This window comes from Arctopsyche grandis, chromosome 9 (assembly GCF_051622035.1).
Source record: "Arctopsyche grandis isolate Sample6627 chromosome 9, ASM5162203v2, whole genome shotgun sequence".
Taxonomy (NCBI): Eukaryota; Metazoa; Arthropoda; class Insecta; order Trichoptera; family Hydropsychidae; genus Arctopsyche; species Arctopsyche grandis.
Window position 1 is genome coordinate 10,633,123 of NC_135363.1, and position 21,383 is coordinate 10,654,505.

Here is a 21,383-nt window from a genome sequence, read left to right on the forward strand (position 1 = left end):
ATAATATTGCTAACTCCGTGTAAATAGATATACATTTTCCAAGCAATGAATACTAAATTAGAAATGTCAATAGTAAATTTTTCAAATGAATATAAATCACTTGAGGGAAGTCTGCTTTTTAAGATCTTAATATTCCATCTATCTTTAATACATGTTAAAGCTTACTTTTGCTATAGTATATATAATATATGTATATGTATTCATACATACATATGTATGTATATAAAATAAATTTATAACAGTTTTAAAATTTTCAATAACTTAAATAACTTTTTGAACGTTAAATAACTTTTTCGTTATTATCAGATGAATTTGAATACAGGAATATACATATATGGAGATAAAGTGATATAAATTCAACATCTGGAATTTTCTTAAATATATTATACTTCATATTTTCTACTGCAATAGATAGTTATCTAAAAATTTGGACTATAAACAATTTTTATTACAGCTATTTAAAACTTACGCGACATTTACAATATTCATGAGAAAATCTGATAGCGCGAGAATCTCGCATCGACTTTCCGATGGCAAATTCAGTTCGACTTGGCCGCAATGAAAGAATTTTCCTCGGAGTCGACGGAAAAGTGTATAGTTTTCCTCACACTTAAATTTAACGACGACCGTACCCAGTCTATCTCGCACTACTTATTTTGATCGATAACGCCCGGAAATTATTCGCATTCGCTCGTTTTCGCGGTGCAACGACACCGTTATGGACCCATCCGCAGGTTCCTTCTTCGTCGTTAGCAGTTAACGGCATCGTTCGTTACAGTAACGCTGCGTCATAACTTTACACAACCACCGCGCTTAACGCGAGGGCTGATTCTTGTGTAAAAAAGTAAAAAAAAAGCTTTCCATAGACACGCGTTATTAGCAAATTCGGCGAAGCGAACCCGATCAAATTGACCGGAACCTACTCACGTATCATTGAGCACCTTCAAGCCTCAACGAACAATACTAAAAATCGGAAATAAATCAATTCAAGACGAACAGTAAGTCGTAGGCGTAGTTCGAAAAAAAAAATTACCGATCTAATAAAATTATTAAAAAATTCCAAGATTTACATAAATGAAAGCTCTAAATTTTACTGTGTATAAAGAAAGCGGCGTTTGTTAAATTGAATACCAATATTGACTGTATAGAATGTCATATAAAAAACCTTTGAAATCATTCCGCATAAAGAAAAAGGAATTCCTACTACATGTACAAGCCCGAGTTTCATTTAATTTGGAATTCGCACAAAAGCTAGGCTTATATACTATGTGAGAGAAAAATTCCCTCGTAAGACTGAGATCCTATATATGATATGTGTATATATATTTTTTCAATTTTCCGCAATTCGCACGTCTCAATTCCAACTATGATTTATATGTATGGACGGTTCTGTTTTTGTCTTTCGATTTTTTTGCCATTTTTATTTTTTCGACAATTCTTTCTCGGACGTACATAAATCATCTATTGTTTTTGTTTTATTTTTACATAAAATAGGCGAAAAACTGTATGGCAATGTTAAAGTTGTATTCGACAACTATATATGTACATATGTATGTATGTATGTATTATATAGTCGTTTCTACGGGTCAAGGCTCGATATTTATTGAATTCAAAAGATGACAGTAAGATAAATAATAATAATAATATATCTATTTGTGATAAAATATCAGCGATGGCCAATCGGAGGCTCTTAAGTTACTATCGATTTATATCGGACGTGACTTTTCTATTTAATGGCAATCTTCTATGAAATATGTTCTGATATTGTTGCCCTGAAATATCTACATACAATATATGAAACCGAATGGTAACAATGTGAATAAAATGTTATTAAATATGTACGTTTAATACCAAAGTTAATACAATTTAATGAATTTTAACGTTGAACGGTTTATTAAATACGGGATATAAGTTCAAAGGCTTAAGTACCACAAAGGGAAAATTCATCTGGAGTGCAAAAATTTCAAAGTTACCTAAGATTTTAATTAGTATTTGTGTAAATCGAAGATGATACAATTGTGTGGATAATTTTACTCCAGGAATTTTAGCAAAGAAGGGTGTTTAATTTTCTCCATTGAATTCGTTCCCCCTTTTCGTGTCGGGCTATTAAAAATGCTCTACCGAGCAAAAGCTGCCAGCGAATAAGCCGTTAAGCGGAAAAACTTTAAAGCTATAAACAGCTGTTTGTTGAGGGCTTTTCATTATTAAAATTTATACAGGCGTAATTATGAAAATATACACACACACATACACAACTATCCAAATATTATATTCGAAACAATCTACACCCACATATGTATATTATCATTTTTGGAATCGTACTCAATCAAACTATAAATTATTAATTTTATGAAATAAATGAATCTGTATAATGTGGCGAATTTAGTGTTTTATTTCCGGAAAAAATCCTTTAATCTAGAGCGTATTTTTTGTAAAATTATACGGTAAACTCATGATTGCAGATATATTTTACTCAAAAAACTTTAAACCAAACCTTTACTTAAATGGCTAAAACAAACCAGGCTTTGTTAGGAAACTTATCGGATCGGAATTGGAAAAGTTCATAATGGATTCTGTGAATCGTTTCTTATTGTGACATTTTGACATTTGCATACAAAGTTCGTTTTAAAGGAAATTTCATAATAAGAAAAGTTTCGATGCATAATTTTCGACTCTTATATAATGCTAAACACTTTTTGTTTGATTTAAATAAACAAAAACTGAGATACTTCATATAAATTTCCTGTATTGAAAGCAATATCAAAATACAATTGTTCTTGATAAATATAATGCGTACCCCAGTTGAAAGTTGAAATGGTTCAGAATCAGACGAATAAAATATTGAATGATATTTCATTGATTTCATATGAACTGTATAGAGAAGGGGCAATACCTGCTTTGTCGTTGATGTAAAATTCAAAAGCGGCTAAAGGCCCCTCTACAGAAGAACACTGAGAGTCTCTGAAGTCCACTTGGATGTCCCAGCCGGGGAGATAACCTTTTTCTGGATCGGTGACCGCTTTAGAAGCCAACTCGATCATCGGCAGAATTTTCCTCAGGGAAAATTCATGAGTGGGATCTTGAGGTGCAATCACAGCCAACCTGACCTGCTTATCCTTCAGCTGATTTCGGCTGGCATTCCTCAGATGAGTGGTGATGTTCTTCACGTAAAACGGCTTGAAACTGTGCAGGCGATGCATGCTGTCTTCGTACGTTTCAGTGGCATTCGACATTCTTTGGTGAGTTCTAGAATCGGAACCGAGAACCTCGGGTATGCTATGGATTTGGATGTGAACGTGGGCTTGCACCAATTGGGTCCAAACCAGTAGAAATAACACAGCGTAATATTTACTCTTACTTAAGTCTAAAATATAGTATTTTTTCGGTATTCGAGATCGACACTTAACGCAATGGCTTAATTTATTCGAAGCACTGTCCATTTTGAGTCTCACACTCTTCGGATGACGATTGCAGTCCGTTCGATTCGAAGAATTCACTATGTTTGATACGGAATCCATGTCTATCGTGATGTTTATTTAATTGAAGTTCACATCGAGCATGGTTATTTTTATTAAACTCTTCACCTTTGTATAATCCATGAGAGAGCTTTTACGTGTATATAATGATGAAAGCTCTAAGGTGGCTCAACGCGCGTCAAAGTTCCTTTGAAAGCTGAAATACAATAAACGGTGGAAATTTCACTTTTAAAAAATTCATAGCTTAAAAGCTTCTTTCCAAAGTGATAAGTGCGAATATGTATAATATATATAACATACATGTAAGGCCGTTCGAGTGGTGCAAACATTAAATGAGAACGAGAGTAGCTTCTTAAATTACGCAATATGGTGGTTCATTAGTTAGTGAGATATTTTGACGTGAAATCGTGAAATTCCAAACCTCTCCTCAAATAAACAGTCGATTGTTATTATCATAATAATAAACTACAAGGTCAAATGTGGGTGGTCAATTTACTAAAAAATATATCGACACTTTATAGATGGAAAACATTAGTAAAATAATATAATAGAAAGGTAATTTTTTTTTTTAATCTTAAATTAAATTTTCTGAAGCAAAACATTGCGATGAGATAATTTGATTAAGCAGATAATTAACACTAATGATGGTACCAATAGCGATATAAAATTTTTTTGCTGCTAAGTATATGATAATAATAATTGTGCCTCATTAATACATATCTCTAAAAATAGTCGATAATATAGGTACATACTCTTATAATAACGCGGAATTGAATTGGCACAATTAAAAATATCTAAATATAACAGCAAAACAAATTATTTGAAAGAAAAGCAATTTTTTTTGCCTTTATCATTTTTGTTATATAAGAGGATTTCCCTAGTTCGAATAGTTGACATGTCATCAATTTTTCGGATAAATATGTAACTCATTTTCTTTTACGCCCGAAAATACTATAATATTTATAGGTATACTATTCCGTTAGAAAAACATGTTGAATGTTTAAGATGGAATATTGGTTTATTATTTACAAAATTATGACAGCTTGAACACACAAAAACCCTAACAGGCGAAATGTTTATATTTAATAACATAAATATAATAGACGACCCAGCCAATATCATATTACAACACGAGAAAGGTTTCTTCTTTTGAAATTTCAGATCGATTTCACTTTCTATGGCAGAAAGTTTTGTACAATGAATATAACAGATATAATTGAACATGTTTATTTACAAACATTCTAAGAGCGGCTGGAATCGACGTTTAAAAAATATCGCAAAGCACAAAATTGAGTCGAAAGTTCAAACGTATCAATGATGCAAACGCTCTCAATTTTATATACGAGAAAATGTGGGATTTCCGACCCGCGTCACATTATTATCCCATTATTATATCGTCCCGGAGGTGTAGCCATCATAAAAATAAATATTTTATATGTACTTTTATATTGAGTACTTATGTATGCATACAAGGTGGCTGAATCTTCACTTTTCCATAAAACTATGAATGGGAAATGAGAGAAAAAGTAAACCTATCGCTTTTCGAAGTCAACCTTTCGAAAAATAAACGTAAAATGCGTGTATTTTGGGAGAATAAACGATTTTCATATGGAATCAAATCTGCTTCGATTGATGTAATTCCACGGTAATCTCATCTCTAGGGTTCTGTAAGCATTTGGAAATTGATTACATTGTATCCGATAATGTCGTTGGATGAAAATCGGCAATATCTTCGTGCTTCGATTAACGTCAAATCAAATTTAATGTGAGAGCATTACCGTGTACGGATTCTGGGATTATTCCATAACTAATATATTCCGTACACAAACGAAATTAGATATAATATTATGTATTCATAGAATGTGTAATATTACAAGTCACATATTTGTGTTTGCGCAAAAAAATGACGGATTATCAGTCGAATCAGGTGGTCTATATGTAAACATGAAACTGAAGATCAATAACCGTTATTTGTTTGCACAATACAGCGTATTAAATTCTACACAGCAAAATTCCGGTTATAATAACGTAAATCAGTATATGAGATTATTTCTACAAAAGCTGCATTTAGGTTTACCTATGTACATGTACTATATCATGTAAGGTGGCTCCATTGTGAGCCACACGTACCTAAATATAATATGCTGGTTTGACCCAAAAATAAATCAAGTATCATCTTTCGGCCCCAGGATGATTAGATAGACGTTATAAAGCGCACGTACAGGTGTGTGTACGTATATTCGTAATTACATGTTATACTTTGCAGTCAGCCAATGGGCAGTTTGCCTTGACCGTCTTCTCACACGTGTCTCTATTGAAAAACAATACAGACATGTGCGTTGGGCCATCAACATCTCGGGCAAAGCCTATTTATAGGTATTGACCTTAAACCGGTTCAAGGCGCAGTCGAAGGAGACCTCTAAATATGAAAATCAGAGAAAATTTACCAATTTTTGGCAAAGGAAAGTCACGCGAATAAAAGAAAAAATACGACTATGATAGTTTTTTCCGGAAAATTGACCGACATTTAAAAGTTGTAATTTTGTATATGTATATAAATAAAAATGAAGTTCACACGTATTTTTTATCTCATCAATAATACTTAGCTACTTATCAACAACACTCTTATAAAAACTGTAGATGATGAAACTGTAGAAAAAAAAGATGAAAATCTGTAGATTTAATACACGGAAAAGTGTTCTAAATATCAAAAATACGTTATTATATCTACATAAATCACAATAACAATGAGATCAATACAGCAATAAAGAATCAGTGATTCCGGAAATTTACCAGGCTTTTTGAAAGAAATAAAAAGATTTCTTTGATAAAATATGGAATTCGTGTGCCAAGAATTCGATACATTCAGGAAAATCAAGAAACCTTAAAATTCGGGTTACATTCATTGATATGTACAATATTTAAGATGATAAAAGCGTATTCTGGTAGGTGAATCTATTCCAAAAATTGAATTTTGTAACGTTTATTATCGAAAATAAGATACGTAAAACTTGTATAATAAAATATCTATTTATGTATGTATTTTTCAATGAAAAATTCAAATGAATGTTCGTAACGCTTGATTTTTTTCCAATTTTTTATTATTTCGATTTTGGTTAATTTGATCAATATCAAGATTTTTGCAAACGCACACCGATGCGTGTACTACCATAAACTATGTACATAATATGTACAAGAATTCATATTAATTACACGATATTTTTGCACCATCGTAATGGCGGAGGATCCATTTACTTATATTGATGACCAAAATGAGTAATTATGAAAGTATGAAAACGATCGAATAAGAGGCAAATTTTTTCCTGAATTGTGATCGTAAGTGAAGTATAAAAGAGGTTTGTAAAAACGAGAAAAACCGTACATAAATTGATATAGCAGGAGACGTGTCCTTGATCTTTTCGCAATTCATAACAGTTATAGCGAGCGACATCCGATAAGCCCGTTACAACGTAATGCGTTGTTACGTCGTCACCATGTATGTAAATATATTATGTGTAAATAAAAATAACACACCAACGTTGTGTATTCTGCATCCGAGTGATAGCGAACGTTACACATTGAAATATTTTTCAATCGAGTGCGACCCAAGGTCGACCATATGTTTTGTTTTCGATTGTCAAACATTTGGCATGTTGGCAAACGAGACTTGGCTTAGAGGAAAAACTCATATTTACGATTCCCTCTCGGAGAACCGGCGCGATGCTGTGTGAATGAAAGAATCAGAGCTTTTCGAAATCGCTACGCAGACAGAATTACGGTGTAAATTACCACCGTTTCGAATTTACGGTATCAATAAAGGCGTGTAATATAAAATTTACGTCATCAATTGCAATATTTCCATTATCTATCGTGCAATGCGAACGAGCGCGGCGAATTGAGTTTCGGCTCGATTAAATTTAAACGAAGTACATATATTCGAAGCCATTTGAGAAATATCAATCGAAAGATTTTACGAATCTGCGGATAATGCGCGCCCGAGGTAAATGGACCGGATAATCTAAATCAATAAGCTTTTTTTGAGAGTGATTTTAAACTATGTAGTTGGAATGCTTCAACGCATGTTTGTGTGATTTGCGAAGATTAGATTAACATGTGAAGAATTGCGGTTTGAAGTTGTTGCTTAAATATTATTAGCATTCGAAATGCGTACATACATATATTTATAACCGAGAAGCACTCAACATTATTCGAAATTTAAAATTTACAGTATATCATTGATATTTTTCCTATTCAAATTAAATTTCGGAGTTCTTTTTATATGATACATCGGATGAATATTCACTTAAAAAAATGTTGCAATAAAATTTAATTTTATAGAAGCTTTAGCTGTTCGGAATATGGGAATCGTAAGAAGGCGATATAATTTTACGATTTTATATTATAGTAGTGTTTGTAAATAGGTTTTTGAGCTCTTTTTCCTATTATGCTGTACATTAACACTATGTAGAATAATATAATACCATGATTATTAACAAAATTAAATTAAAATTGTAAAAATAGAAAATGATCAGTAGATCAGTAGCTGTTAAAATAGATATAAGATGTATTTTGAACATAATTTAGTAATAATAAAAAGCATTTAAAAATCAAAATCAAATATTATAGTCGTGTTGTGGCCGTTGGTGTTTCAACGACGGTTTCGGAATGAAATTAATCATGAATTACGATAAAGTTAAATGATCGTCTACATCACTCACTTTAAAATTGTAAAATATATTTTTTGAAATCTCCATATTTGTCGACGCAATAAAACATTGACAACCCTTGCACATTTGCAAGGTTTTCTATTAGTTTCCCTAGTGGGTCGTCTTTATATCACATCAACCTTCCGCGACCCAAGGTTTTAAGTAATATATTTAATTACATATATCCTCTAGTATATGTACATACTATATCATGATATTCCTTCATGGTTATTTCATATTTTTATTCAAGTAAGCCGGGATCAGAATTTTTTCATTGTACTAATTTTTATATTTATTTTGAAATATTTAAGTACTTATATGTATATATGTATTTATATTTAAATTTTTAATATTTATTTTTATATATATATATATATATATATATATATAATATGTATGTATTTAGTAGTTACGTTAGGTATGTACATTAAACACAATGTACATACGTAAACTAACACAATAGTGTGTTTTGAATTTGCACCTGTAGAAATTTTAACTTGAATTTATTTCAAGGTGTGTATTTTCGTTTGTATTAAACTAACTACTGTGAATTCGCACAATATTACCCATTTAGATTTGTTTCGGCCGCAATTCCTTTAAGACCAATTTAGCAAAAGGGATGACTTTTGGGCTTTGTCTAAATCCACCTTTCAGCCCAGTCATCATTCTTAATCCAGGGGAAAATCCCATTTACATCCAACGCTCATACATTTTCATGTAACCCTTTGCCTGTGCGTTGACTTGCATTCGAAATAATAAGCGGTTACGACTAATCGCTCCCGTTGGCATACACAAAGGGAATAAATTAAAATTTTATTCGTAATCATAATAAAAGAGCGGTATATTATTTGGAATAATAGTACGTGTTGGCTGAAATGTTATAGAAATTTAGTTGGAAAACTTTTGCAAAGATTCCTTGTACAAAATGCGCAGCTTTTGAGTTCACTTTAACTACGTTAGCCTCTATGTAGAGCTGTTTCGGAGTTGTGCACTTGTTGAACAAATTCAATAAATTCCCTCTCATGCGAGCGATATTTTCGCGTATTATAATGCTATATATGTACATACGTTCATATAATACAATTTAATTATAGTTATTTTGGGGTCTGCATCGAGAAATATCAGATTGAGGCCAGACTCGTATTTATCCGGTACGTATATATCCGGTTGGGTGAAATTGCGGAAAATCCAACGTAGCGGACATTTGAGGATAGTCGTCAGAATCCGGTGATGATGCTTATCAAATAATCCCACCAATCTAAAGGGAGGAAACTATAATCTTACCCGAGTAGAGATTACATCGAAAACACAATAATTCGGTACGCTACTTTGTAACGAATGAGTGGAGTCATGTATTAATATTGATGAGAGATTACAGCGAGGATAAAAAATAATATTTGTCTTATTTTTATACAAAAAATGGGTTATACACGCTTAATTGGATGTCGCGTATATTGAATTTAGGAAGAGCTATAGTCCCAAAGGAACAATAGCAAAAAGCATACGATAGCGATTTGTATTCAAAGCGTTCCTTTACTGTCCGAAAGAGTCAGTAATGAAATATATGTACATACGTACATACATATATTGGAGTGGTTATCACTTTATATGAAGAAATTCGAGCATACCATTTCTTTATAATAAACAGTTATTTATACATAAATTTTATGGAAAAAGCCGGTCTTTCGCTATTTAAAGTTTATCTCCTGGAGTGCTGAAAGAGTGGAGAATGTGAAGAAAACTTTTCCGTTTTCGACCCGAAGAAAAGTTAAACCGAAGGACGAAAGTTAATAAATTAAAGACGTCAAGCACGAGAAAAGTATTTCTCGTGACATTTTTGCGAAAACTATTAACATTTTAATATGCCCACAGAAAATACCACAAGATTTACAATTAATTAGGTATTAATGATAATTCGATATTAAAATAACAATTATAATTATCATTCGTAAGCAAAAAGCCGTATGCAGAAAATGTTATTACATAAACAACACGACCAGTTAGTCATAATATATTATTATAATAATATTTATACTATAAATTAAAAACGTGAGCATTTGCGACACTTTAAATAACACCGAGATAAATACGTATACATATATAATATAAGATTTTTTTAGATCGATTAAATTTTTTCTGCAATAAAAGATTTCAAATGAAGGATATTACGTTTTTATTCGAATTTAGTAGGGCAAAAAGTAAGGTCTCCCAAGATGTCGTTTGTGCAAAACGAAAAGGCAATTTCTTTTGTCATCGTATGAATTTATAGCTGTAATTTTTACTACTGTCCTTAAGGTGGGTAAAATTACCGAGATATTACCACCGTAATATTGCGCAATAGTAGGCGCAGTATTTTCAAATGTAATATTGAATTTCTACTCCGCGATTTTCGTTTCACATTAGCGTTGATATGTTTGAGAAATGTCAGTATTTATGTATGTATATACACGAAGCTCGTGATTTCCATTTTATTACACCATTGGGATGTATCACATTTCAGCTGGCATATCTGTTTCAGATTGAAAACCTCCCCATCCGTGAGACAAAAGTCGTATTTTTCATCTGACAGGAAAAGAGTTTTATTTAACTTTTAATTAAAAAACGGAAACTTTAAGATTTTTATTTTTGTTTTTTTTTTTTTAATATTAGATTTGTTTTTCATTTCCGGGTGCTGTGCAGAGTTTCGTTTGAAACATTAACCGTTGAAAATAGATTTGAACTATTAGATGACTAAAACTTGTTTTTGCCGTTAGTCAAATTATAACAGTATTCACAAGTCGAATATATTTGAGGTAAAATTGACAATGAATTGAAATGTTATAATATGAAATGTTTTCTGAATCAATTATGCTGTATGTGCTCTAAGCCAAGAATTAACATGTAACAGCTTTGTTGTAGTATACATACGTATATATGTATATATATATATATATATATATATATATATATATATATATATATATATATACACATACATACATACATATATACATATGTATATGTATTTGGAGCAAAAAAAATATGATTAGTTTCATAAAATTACAACCAAATTTTAACATCAATAATTATCTCGCAATGTTAATTAAGGTCAATCAATAAAATTTTATTATGATATTAAAATATATATAAGAAGCGCATTTTCATCGATGATCAAGGAATATAACAAAACTTACGCTATTAAACAACTCTATAAGAAGTTTTAATTGGCACTAAATTTTACTAGAAGAAATAAATACAAATGTACATGCATATATGTATATAATAAATACTACATATTATATTGATGTTTGTATGTAAATTTTCCTAAATATTTATATTAAAAAGAAGTGTTCAACCGTCAAAAGATATATCAATATTATAGACAATTCCGAGGATGAAAAAGTATATTAGTAGAATATAAAGCGTGGTCCATTGTTTTTGAAATGAATACAATTTACATAGTAAGGAGAAAAATTATAATTTTATCATAAAATGAGCGGGAAATCAGTATTTTTTTGACGACATGAAAAATACGTATTTATTGATTTTATCATTTAATAATAAATATATTCTTTACTTATTTTATCTAGAAGCGATTCATATACATATGTATATGGATCGTAGTACTTGTAATTATCGACAGCTACACCCAACGGTGAAGAGACCTTTGTGAGGTGGACTAACCGAGCCCGTCTCCTTTTTCATAACCCTCTTACAATTAACAAATTAAAAAAAGAGAAATCACCGAAAGCTTCAAAGGAAATCCAAAAAAGACCAATCGGTCTCTCAGCATCAGCGTCCGGATTCTTTTTCCAATCAACGCGGGCTAATTGTGTCAGGCTTCGACGGCGAAGTTTGCAGTGTTTGCCTTTAACCGGATTCGCCGGAGGGTTTCGGTACCGGTAACCAGATTATCCCACGGCGAGATGGAAAACGGAGGCTTTCGACGAAATAATTAGACGCCCCTTAAGCAAAGTTCGATTGTGGAAAGCGTCAATAACGAGGCGCAAACGAGTTTCCTTGGAAAATTCCGTACGAATTTCCGCGACCTGTCTCCGGTTTTGTAACTATGCGGTAGTATGGGAAGTTTCAGTGGCGTGTCGGGTTCAAATGTCACATAGTTATCAATCGGTCAAGTTTCTACGCTCGGTAATTTATCTACGATTTTATCGAACATGTGAACTTAACCCGCCTAATACAATATACGGAGATTTTGAACTATACTGGTTCGTATATTGAGATATACGAACCACTTGCCCTTATAATAAATAAATACATATAAATATGCATATTACGAAAGCTATAACTTTTTCCATTATATTTTGTGAATGTGTATAATAAAAACTTTATTGACATATGTACTATTGTATATGATAAAATATACAATATAATATAATAATTCATTAAAACACTAAACTAAATTGTAAATACATTAAAGATGTATGAACATATGTATAACCATATCGAATTAAAACATACATACATAAAACTTTTCTATGTAGGATCCTTTTTTACTTCAACTTTTTTTCAAGTAAATGCTATTTTATAATCAATAATTGATTAAAAAAAAAACTTAACTGAATTGAAAGTATCGCAGTGATCATTTCAAAATGGCATGTGTGGTTTTTCGCTTTGATTCATTTTAAGGGTAAGGTTTTTACTTTCAATCATCGAAAAAGGTTCAGGTAAGAATACCCTTTAGTGGCAAAATGTCTTTTGAAGAAAAAGCGTAAAAGATAAGGATATTTTTATGTGAATTTTGTTTTGAACGTCTGAAAATTGAATTATTTTGACCGAAAGGAAACATATCGACATCGAAATTTCCAGCAACTACTGAATATCCTGTATTTTAAAAATTGTTTTATTTCGGTTTTGTTCAAATTATACAAAAACAACATTTCAATTCAAATTGTATGTACATATGCATATTCAAATTTAATCCGTTGGACCTAATATTTATACGATGTCACGGCAATTTTCCCAATTTAAACAGTCCAAAATATTTGTTTTAAAAACATCTTTTTCTGTAATAATTTATACAGGAAACGCCTTGATTGAATGAGCTTTAAGGGGTCTATTATATTCTTTAGTTATGTATATGAGCCGTTATATTTGAAAGTGGAAAAAGTCCACCTTTCTTGATTTTGAGAAATATTTTATAATACATTAAATATATTTTACGTTTAACAATATTAAAATGTACTGATGTCCTGTGTTATGTATATGTGTATTCTGCTTTTCCGAGATTCTGGACATATCGAATTAAAATAAGTGATAACAATTTGTGAATTAAGTCAAACAGAAATAGTGTTTTTAGAACTGAAAACTGGACTTTTACCACTTTAAAATATAACGGCTTATATGTACATACTGGTTTTGATGAAATTAGATATTAGAAATACTGAGCAGATAGCAAGTTATTTTGTTTGAAACCACGAAAATATTTGTTGCATTGGAATTTGACCGTAATCCATTTAACACTATTAATGTTGCTTGTCGAATTATTCTGCATAATATACATAAATCAACCCTCAAAACAAAATCTAGAACGCACTTTAATGAGCCGAATCTTACGACTAATACTTTAAGCCTATTTATACATAAATATATCGCGTCACGGATATTGACATTCTGAAGAGATTGAATTAATTCAAAAATATGCAATACATAATATGTTTACGCATACATGGATAGATAATCAAGTGACGTATATAAATTGAAAATAAACAATTTAACCCACACGTCATAAGCACCATATACAATTATCCTCAACGTAATAGAGATGAGATTTATTTTTGTATAAGTGTATATTTGCACTAATTCTAAACACAACTCAGTTGCGACTGCATGAAGTATGTAGTATGTAGCTCAAAATCTAATTAGAATCACTGAGGGGACAGCTGCAGCGTACGTTTAAATAAAATCTTCGTTGCAGTTAAAAGGTTAACGCGCGTCTGCGAACCACACATTCATGAATTTGAGACGTGCATTCAAATTAGCCACACGGACAAGTGGCTTATTTCAAGAGGTGCATTTTATGCAAGATTTATTATTGTAAGCGTAAAAAATATGCTCGACCTAAGTCCACAAGTGGAGAAATTTGAATGAAGCTTAAGTAAGATTATAGAAAACAATTTCGAATAAAATAATATGTTGGAATACGTCAAACGGTCATTTGGCATGGGTGCTTCCCACGCATACATAGCTTGTTACTCGCAATAGTATAGAAATGATATTTTATAAATGCTAGATTTTTACGGTTTGTAGGCGTGGACTTGGACAGGGATAAAAATAGCTCGTTTCATTTCCAAAGGTCATTTTCCTTGTTAGGATGGAAAAAACAAGATTATAAAGTATGCATTTTCGAGAGGAATCTGAGCTAGAGAAATTAACGTATGAAGATTACATCAATTTAATGATAATTAAAATAAAGTATTCAAAATAAAAAAAATCATTTTCTTCTCGTTTTGAAGTAGTGATGTTTTCATTACTAAATCTTCCTGTATATTTAATTATTTCAGTTTAATAGAATCTGACAATAAAATTGCGTGTCGTTAAAAATATAAAAAAATGGTAGGTCCATACATACATTTTTAAGCCTTACATACATACATACATATTGTATGTAATGTAAATAACTTCAAAGCTTATAAAATAAAATAAACATTAAAAATAAACCAAAAACGTAACTATCTTTGCAATTATGCGATATTTTGACTACAATTTTATTTATAATAAAATGTTGTAATATATACATATGTATACATATGTACATATGTATATACATTCGTATATACATATGTATGTATGTACTTTATAAAAAAAGCCCAGTAACCGTTTTTATTATCCTACTTTATATAATATGATTTATATTTGAACTAGATATAGAGCTTGCACACACAGGTGAAGCAGGAAAAAAAAAGTATGACAGCTTTTTACGAAGCTAAAAATGAAATACAGTGCGTTATGTACATTATAAATGTGTACATATACTGCGTTGTTGATTTAGAGTAGATTAAAATGTTATCATATCATGCAGAATCGTTCGTTTAAAATTTTACCATTTATATAACGCATCGATCCTTAAAATATTACATGCCGTGTGTACGTTTTAAAGTTTTCTTATGAGTCCATTTATATTTACGTGGAATTCCACACATATAGAGTTTCAGACTGAAACTGGGTTGATTTAAATATTATTCTAATTTTGTCGAGCACAATTAAATCAGTTTCGAGCAATTTCCACTGAGGTTTTCAAACCATTTCCATAAAGTATATGCGTTCGCATTTTCGTATATGAGGCCTTTACGGTTACTCGTAAATATACAGATTCTTCGATGGATACGATTTAATTCGGAACTTTATCAAATTATGTGCAGTCATTTAATTTTATGCACATGTACATATATACCTACTACATATGTTCATGCATATGTTCATTTATTCGTATCGATGAAGAGGGACATAAAAATGCGCCGCAGTGTTGAAACAATATGTAATGATGTAATTTACACGTATGAATAATATTCGCAAGATTTATTCCTCAATAATAAATTTCCATATTTTTATGCCGCCCGTTTTTAACACATAATATTAAACTTACTAATTATAAATTTTACTGTTGGATGATTATTTTTAATTTTTAAGCGTTTACATGTAGATACATTATCATCAAAAGTATTATATAAAATCACAAACCTCAGTTACTACTAAGAACAAAATGGCTACGTCAAGTTGTATTATAAGATTTAAATTTTGATTACGCTCTATCATTTTCCTGTTTTGTCAAGAATTCTGCGGAATTAGAGATGTTCCAACAGTTGGGATTAAAGTCTTTCGGTATTTTAGTGCAAAGATAAATTTAATTTCACTTGGCTAATGCGTACATATTCAGATTTTTATGCCCCCATTTTTGTTTATTTATTTACCGAAACAGAATTGAAATGTCTTTTGCATTTGTTCTTATTTGAATAATTTATGTATACAGAAAAGTACTGTCAGTTTAGTTGTTACGAGAAAGCCTCTGTCCGCCAATCTCATTCTGAAAATTCTTTCTAGGCGCAGTCGAGCACTCTAAACTGATACAACATATATTTTATATAATATATAAAAAGCCTCTTTTGGTAGATAAGAACTCCACCTGAGGCTTTGTAAAAAGGATCGATACCGCACGTTAAAAATGTATACCAAACTCGATCCAACAAGATTAACCTGTCACAAGTCAATAGAAAAATTGAGAGAGAGAGGGAGACTAAAACGACATACACATACACGTTCATATAATTCTGAAAGCACGGAAGCATAGTATAATCAAAATGGCATGAAAAGGCTTAATGGACAAACGCGTTCGGAAATTGTTCGACGCGATTTTACGGTAAGCGAATTGCGACGCAAAGCCATACTTGATTATTCTGATTCGCAAAGAGTGTGTGTGTATAGTATAATATAATGTGATCGAAAAACAAAAAGGTCATCAGGATATTATATTATATATACTGGAGCGTGAATTTTCGGACGAAATTTATTGCAAGAGCGAACGAACGGGTGGAAAGTCGCTCGTAAGCGATTTATGATTTGATTTTGACGGAAAATTTCGCCGACACGTCGAATTTCATTCCGGAGATAAAACCTCGGACCCTGAAGATCGACACCTAAGGAGCGAAAGGGTTAAATACATAAAATCTCAAATGACAAGATTGACGGTTTTATTACGAAATGTAACCCGGTTGCAATGTGTGATATATGTATGCGATTTCATTTTCATGTTTATGTAGATGCACATTGGACAATGACGTCAATTATCGGTCACTGACAATAACAAAAAGGACGAGCAAAAGCGTCCAATAGCTGACGTCAATGCTCATTTCCAACATCTAAGTTGGAAATATGTTAAAATTTAAAAGTCAATTTTTCAAATATATGTAGACAATATTCAAAGACGATATTCATATGGTATTGGAACTATGTACATGCATACAAATATATGTATGTATCTTTTGTATGTACATAATTATATCAAATAGATAAGATAATTTACTTCAATTTTTCTAGTACTCGATTAGTAACATAATCCCATCAAAACTAACCTAACTTAACCTAAACTTTCAGACGTAGATAACCAACGTTGTGCATAAACTTTTAATGCCCTCAATTCAACACTATCTCAAAGTAGACAGGCGATGACGTCAACAACCGGTCAACGGCCTTATATCTTCAACATTCTGTTTCAATATCAAAATTCTCTAAAATACAACGTCATTGATGGTCAATGTCATCGTGAATTATTCTCATTAGCTAAACTCGATTTCAACTAAATCATACGTTTACACAATACATACATATGCACACATACATATAATTAAAAGCATGTTTGTATTTTTAGTTTAATTAAATACATAAATTCTTCATTTTAAGCCCAATATATTGTATATAATGGATTTGCAAGATATTCATACAATAACTGAGCTTGGAACTTGCAGGAACTTTTCAAACTGAGCATATAGGAATTTTGAGCTACATACATATGTAGGTAAATATATCTGGTAGTTTCACAATGTAACAAATGCGCTCAAATACTATTTGTTTTGAAACAGTTGAAACGTTTGAAGGTACATATTATATCTAGCAGCATGGTTGAGGTTCACTTTGTTTGATTACAATGCTTCTATAGAATAGTAAAAGGAATTATAGAAGTTGAAATATTGCTCGAGAATGCTTCTAAAAAAAAATTCAATATAATTTCTTACAATATTTGCAAGTACGTATATCAATTAGTGCAAACAAATAGGTATTCAATGGATTCAAAGAAGCTCGTTCGTGGAAAACTCTAACAAAGAAGGAACGAGACGGTGACGTTAATGTCAACGTGTTAGTTTTTTTTACAAACTGCAAATAAGATGCGAGTTATAAAATTTGTGATGATATTATTTACGTGCAATTCGATATTATATAATGTAAAAACATAAATATATATATATACATTTCTGTATGCAGTTAACTAATTGAGCTCGTTGGCGAAACTCCAAGTACCGGAGTCGGATAACGTCTTCCACAAGCAGGTCTCGAAATAATCGAACAGCGAAACCAACGCATAAAAAGTATATTAAAATGTGCGAATTTTTGAAAATTATCACACCATTAAACGGATCGTATTATTCAGATTTTTTTCTATATATTTTATTTTGGCAAGCGAAAGCGTGTCATCAATTCAGATTTACCTGTACGTATGCAGATCTATGTAGGTACGTCCTTAGTCGCGAATTAAACCGTAATGCGTTCATTATTCAAATCGAACGAGAGCGCGTGTATTGAATGGAAAATTGGGTTTTTCCGAAGAGACGCTTCGACGATTACGTGTTTGACGCGTATGTATATGTATTCTTAAATTTAATTTGCACAAATTTTTCGGCAGGAAAATCGATATTATAAACTATACATAGAATTTATAATATTTACACATTCGATGGAAACGCAACAACACATGAAAGGTCGCATTTTCCTAACTGAAAATTCATTGCACCACAATATATTGGGAATAAAATGGAATACATGTATAGGTACATTTATTAAAATCATAAAGTTTATAGAACAATACTTTCATGTTGGAAACAATTAGTTTAATTGAATTGCATCTGTTTCATTTAGTTAAAATTTTTCGTGCTACGGAAATACAATTTTTTGTTAAAAAAATCATGTTTCAATAATCTTCAGCTTACCACTTGATGTGCTATTTTGTATTCCTTATATGTATAGGATAACAATAAACCTACAAATGTGTACTATAATAATATTAATATAATAAATAAGTTATTTTATAAATATTTTGTTGTTTACAGTCCAAGTTAAAGTATGATTTAAAATTTTGAAGAGCAATTCATTACTTTAAATTATAATAACGATGTCAAATTTAATTAGCTGTATGATATAATATATATATATGACTAAATAAATGATTCAAGTATGTATAATCCTCACAAACGGTGTATGTTTTTTTGATAAATAAATACATAAATAAGTCAACAGGAATATTCATAATAATTATATAAATATTATATAAGCTCCGTACGCAGTCACAGAAGGGACTTCTGAGAAATCTCCCTCAGGATATTTCACTCTCGCTTCGGTATATTTGTTTATGGACGAATCAAACTCTAGTGCCGGATATTTATTACGCTTTTTTCTAGTATGTTACAATCCCATAATATATACCGGTATATATGTACATTGGTCGTCATTGAGTTAAGCATGCCGGACACGAATTCGTTTATAGAAGAAGGGGGTGAAACTTTTGTTTGTTTTGTGTGGATATCTGTTCGGATGGACGCTTTCCCTTTGATGTGAACGAAAGGACTAGAATGGACTGGGTTAGTCGGTCCGCCAAACGGAAAAAAATTATCAAAAAGAAATTGAAAAGAAAAAAGCACACCTTCTTGTTTCGAATCACAATGAAAATCCGACGACTAATAGAGATCGTGCGCGCCGGAAAATTTAGATACAAAAAGATGCTTTGCACTCAAAGTTTTACGAGGCGTCGTATAAACCGTCGACGCTGTGTTCCGATTTTACGCACTTCGAGAGGAAAATTGCAGAGATCTACCACTATAAACCCAAATTAAAATATACAGTATATAAATTTCACAGTTTCACTCTACGAATGCTATGAAAATTTTATCAACGTCTGTCTACTCTTACGGTGGATTCAATGCAATTACAGAAGAGATGCATTCATATTCTGCATTGTACATATAATACGACACATAAAACGGTGCTATTAAAATGAATGTGAACAATTCAAATCATCAAAATTACAAAGAAATATAAATGTTATGGGATAGATAAAATTTATGAATCATACATATTGCATAATCAATAAACGTATGTACATACATACATAGTTAAAATTTCTTCTTATCTATTTTATAGAGAAATAAAAATAATTGCCACATGTCTATCTCTAGCATACATATTATTATATGTATATGGTTCCTACAAATGTAACACTGATTGTTGCTTTATAGAATAAGAATGAAAAAAAATCATTTGATGTTTAGTATTAATGTTTTGCTTGGACATGTCTCGACTGTTAATTAAAATGGAATTGATTGAACTTTTCGACTTTGAATATGAACTTACTTAATTTCTGAACTTTTCGTGTACAATATAATAGCTAAATCTTTTAGTTAGTTAATCTATTTCCTAGATTGAGAGGTCAAACTAAATTGGAAAACTTAGTTTGCGGATAGTTCCGGCAAGTTATCATCCATATAAATATGTACATACACATCGAGAGAGAAAATAAATCGCTTACTAGATGTTTTATCTCGATTCTAAGAAATTAAGTGAATATAGAGTGCAGTTTATCAAAGTGTATGTGCGACATGTCGGATTTCACACGCTGATCTTTCCTAGAATTTATGTTCCATTTACCATAATGTCGAGATTCCGAGTAATAAATTAGTCTTTGCTTTTTTCTTCGATTTTCCAACTTTATTACATTTTATCGGCAATGGAAAAATGGACCATTTCACTGGCCGTATATCTTTTCGATATTACGCGTCGGTGCTTTGTGTGCAATTTTTACAAACGCTATCATAAAAGACGACAAACTTACGAACACACATATTTTGCGATAGGTTTTTTTTTTATTTTCTACTCTTTCAATTCTTGCAGAACTGTGTGATTCGTGCGAAATATTTATTATATACATATGTATATGAAAACGAGTTTCGCTCGTAGTGGTGGCGTATTAGGTACGACCTAGTACTCGTTTTGCGAGTCCTCGCTCCGAAGAATAGCAATTATTTTCCAAACATTCGTCGAGGCATGAATGGACACGTCCATTTCGAATTGAAAGGGCTTTTGTCTACATATGTAGCTATGTCAAAAGCAGCCACGTTTTCGACATTGTTAGACCGACTGAGGAATGTCCCTTTACATGTTTGCCAGTGTTACGTGTGAAGTGGTCAAATCTATCATCATTCACATATTGTATGTACATATGTGCATATAGAGGTTGTGATTTCTCGACTTTTTTTGATTCTCGAGATTCGAGAATCTCCTTTTCTCGGAATATTTGAATCTCGAGATTTGAGAATCTTATTTTCTCGAAATATTTGAATCTCGAGAATTCAAGATTTTCTTTTTTTGTTTCTCGAGATTCTCGAGAATTCTCGAGAAAGTATAATTTTTTTTTTAATATAGTGAATTGATTTTTTTAGCATAT

At 31.3% G+C, this 21,383-nt stretch overlaps 1 protein-coding gene across 5 annotated transcripts in view; it reads right to left on the reverse strand.

The window, feature by feature from the left end:
- LOC143917188 (atrial natriuretic peptide receptor 1-like) overlaps positions 1 to 21,383 on the reverse strand; it is an 87,636-nt gene that overhangs the window by 44,999 nt on the left and 21,254 nt on the right. For all 5 annotated transcript variants that reach the window (XM_077438645.1, XM_077438650.1, XM_077438647.1 and 2 more), the window contains one exon: positions 2,894 to 3,672. In XM_077438645.1, the coding sequence (XP_077294771.1) occupies positions 2,894 to 3,518 (625 nt within the window). In that variant the 5' untranslated portion in view covers positions 3,519 to 3,672. The remainder of the gene's footprint in view (positions 1 to 2,893; positions 3,673 to 21,383) is intronic.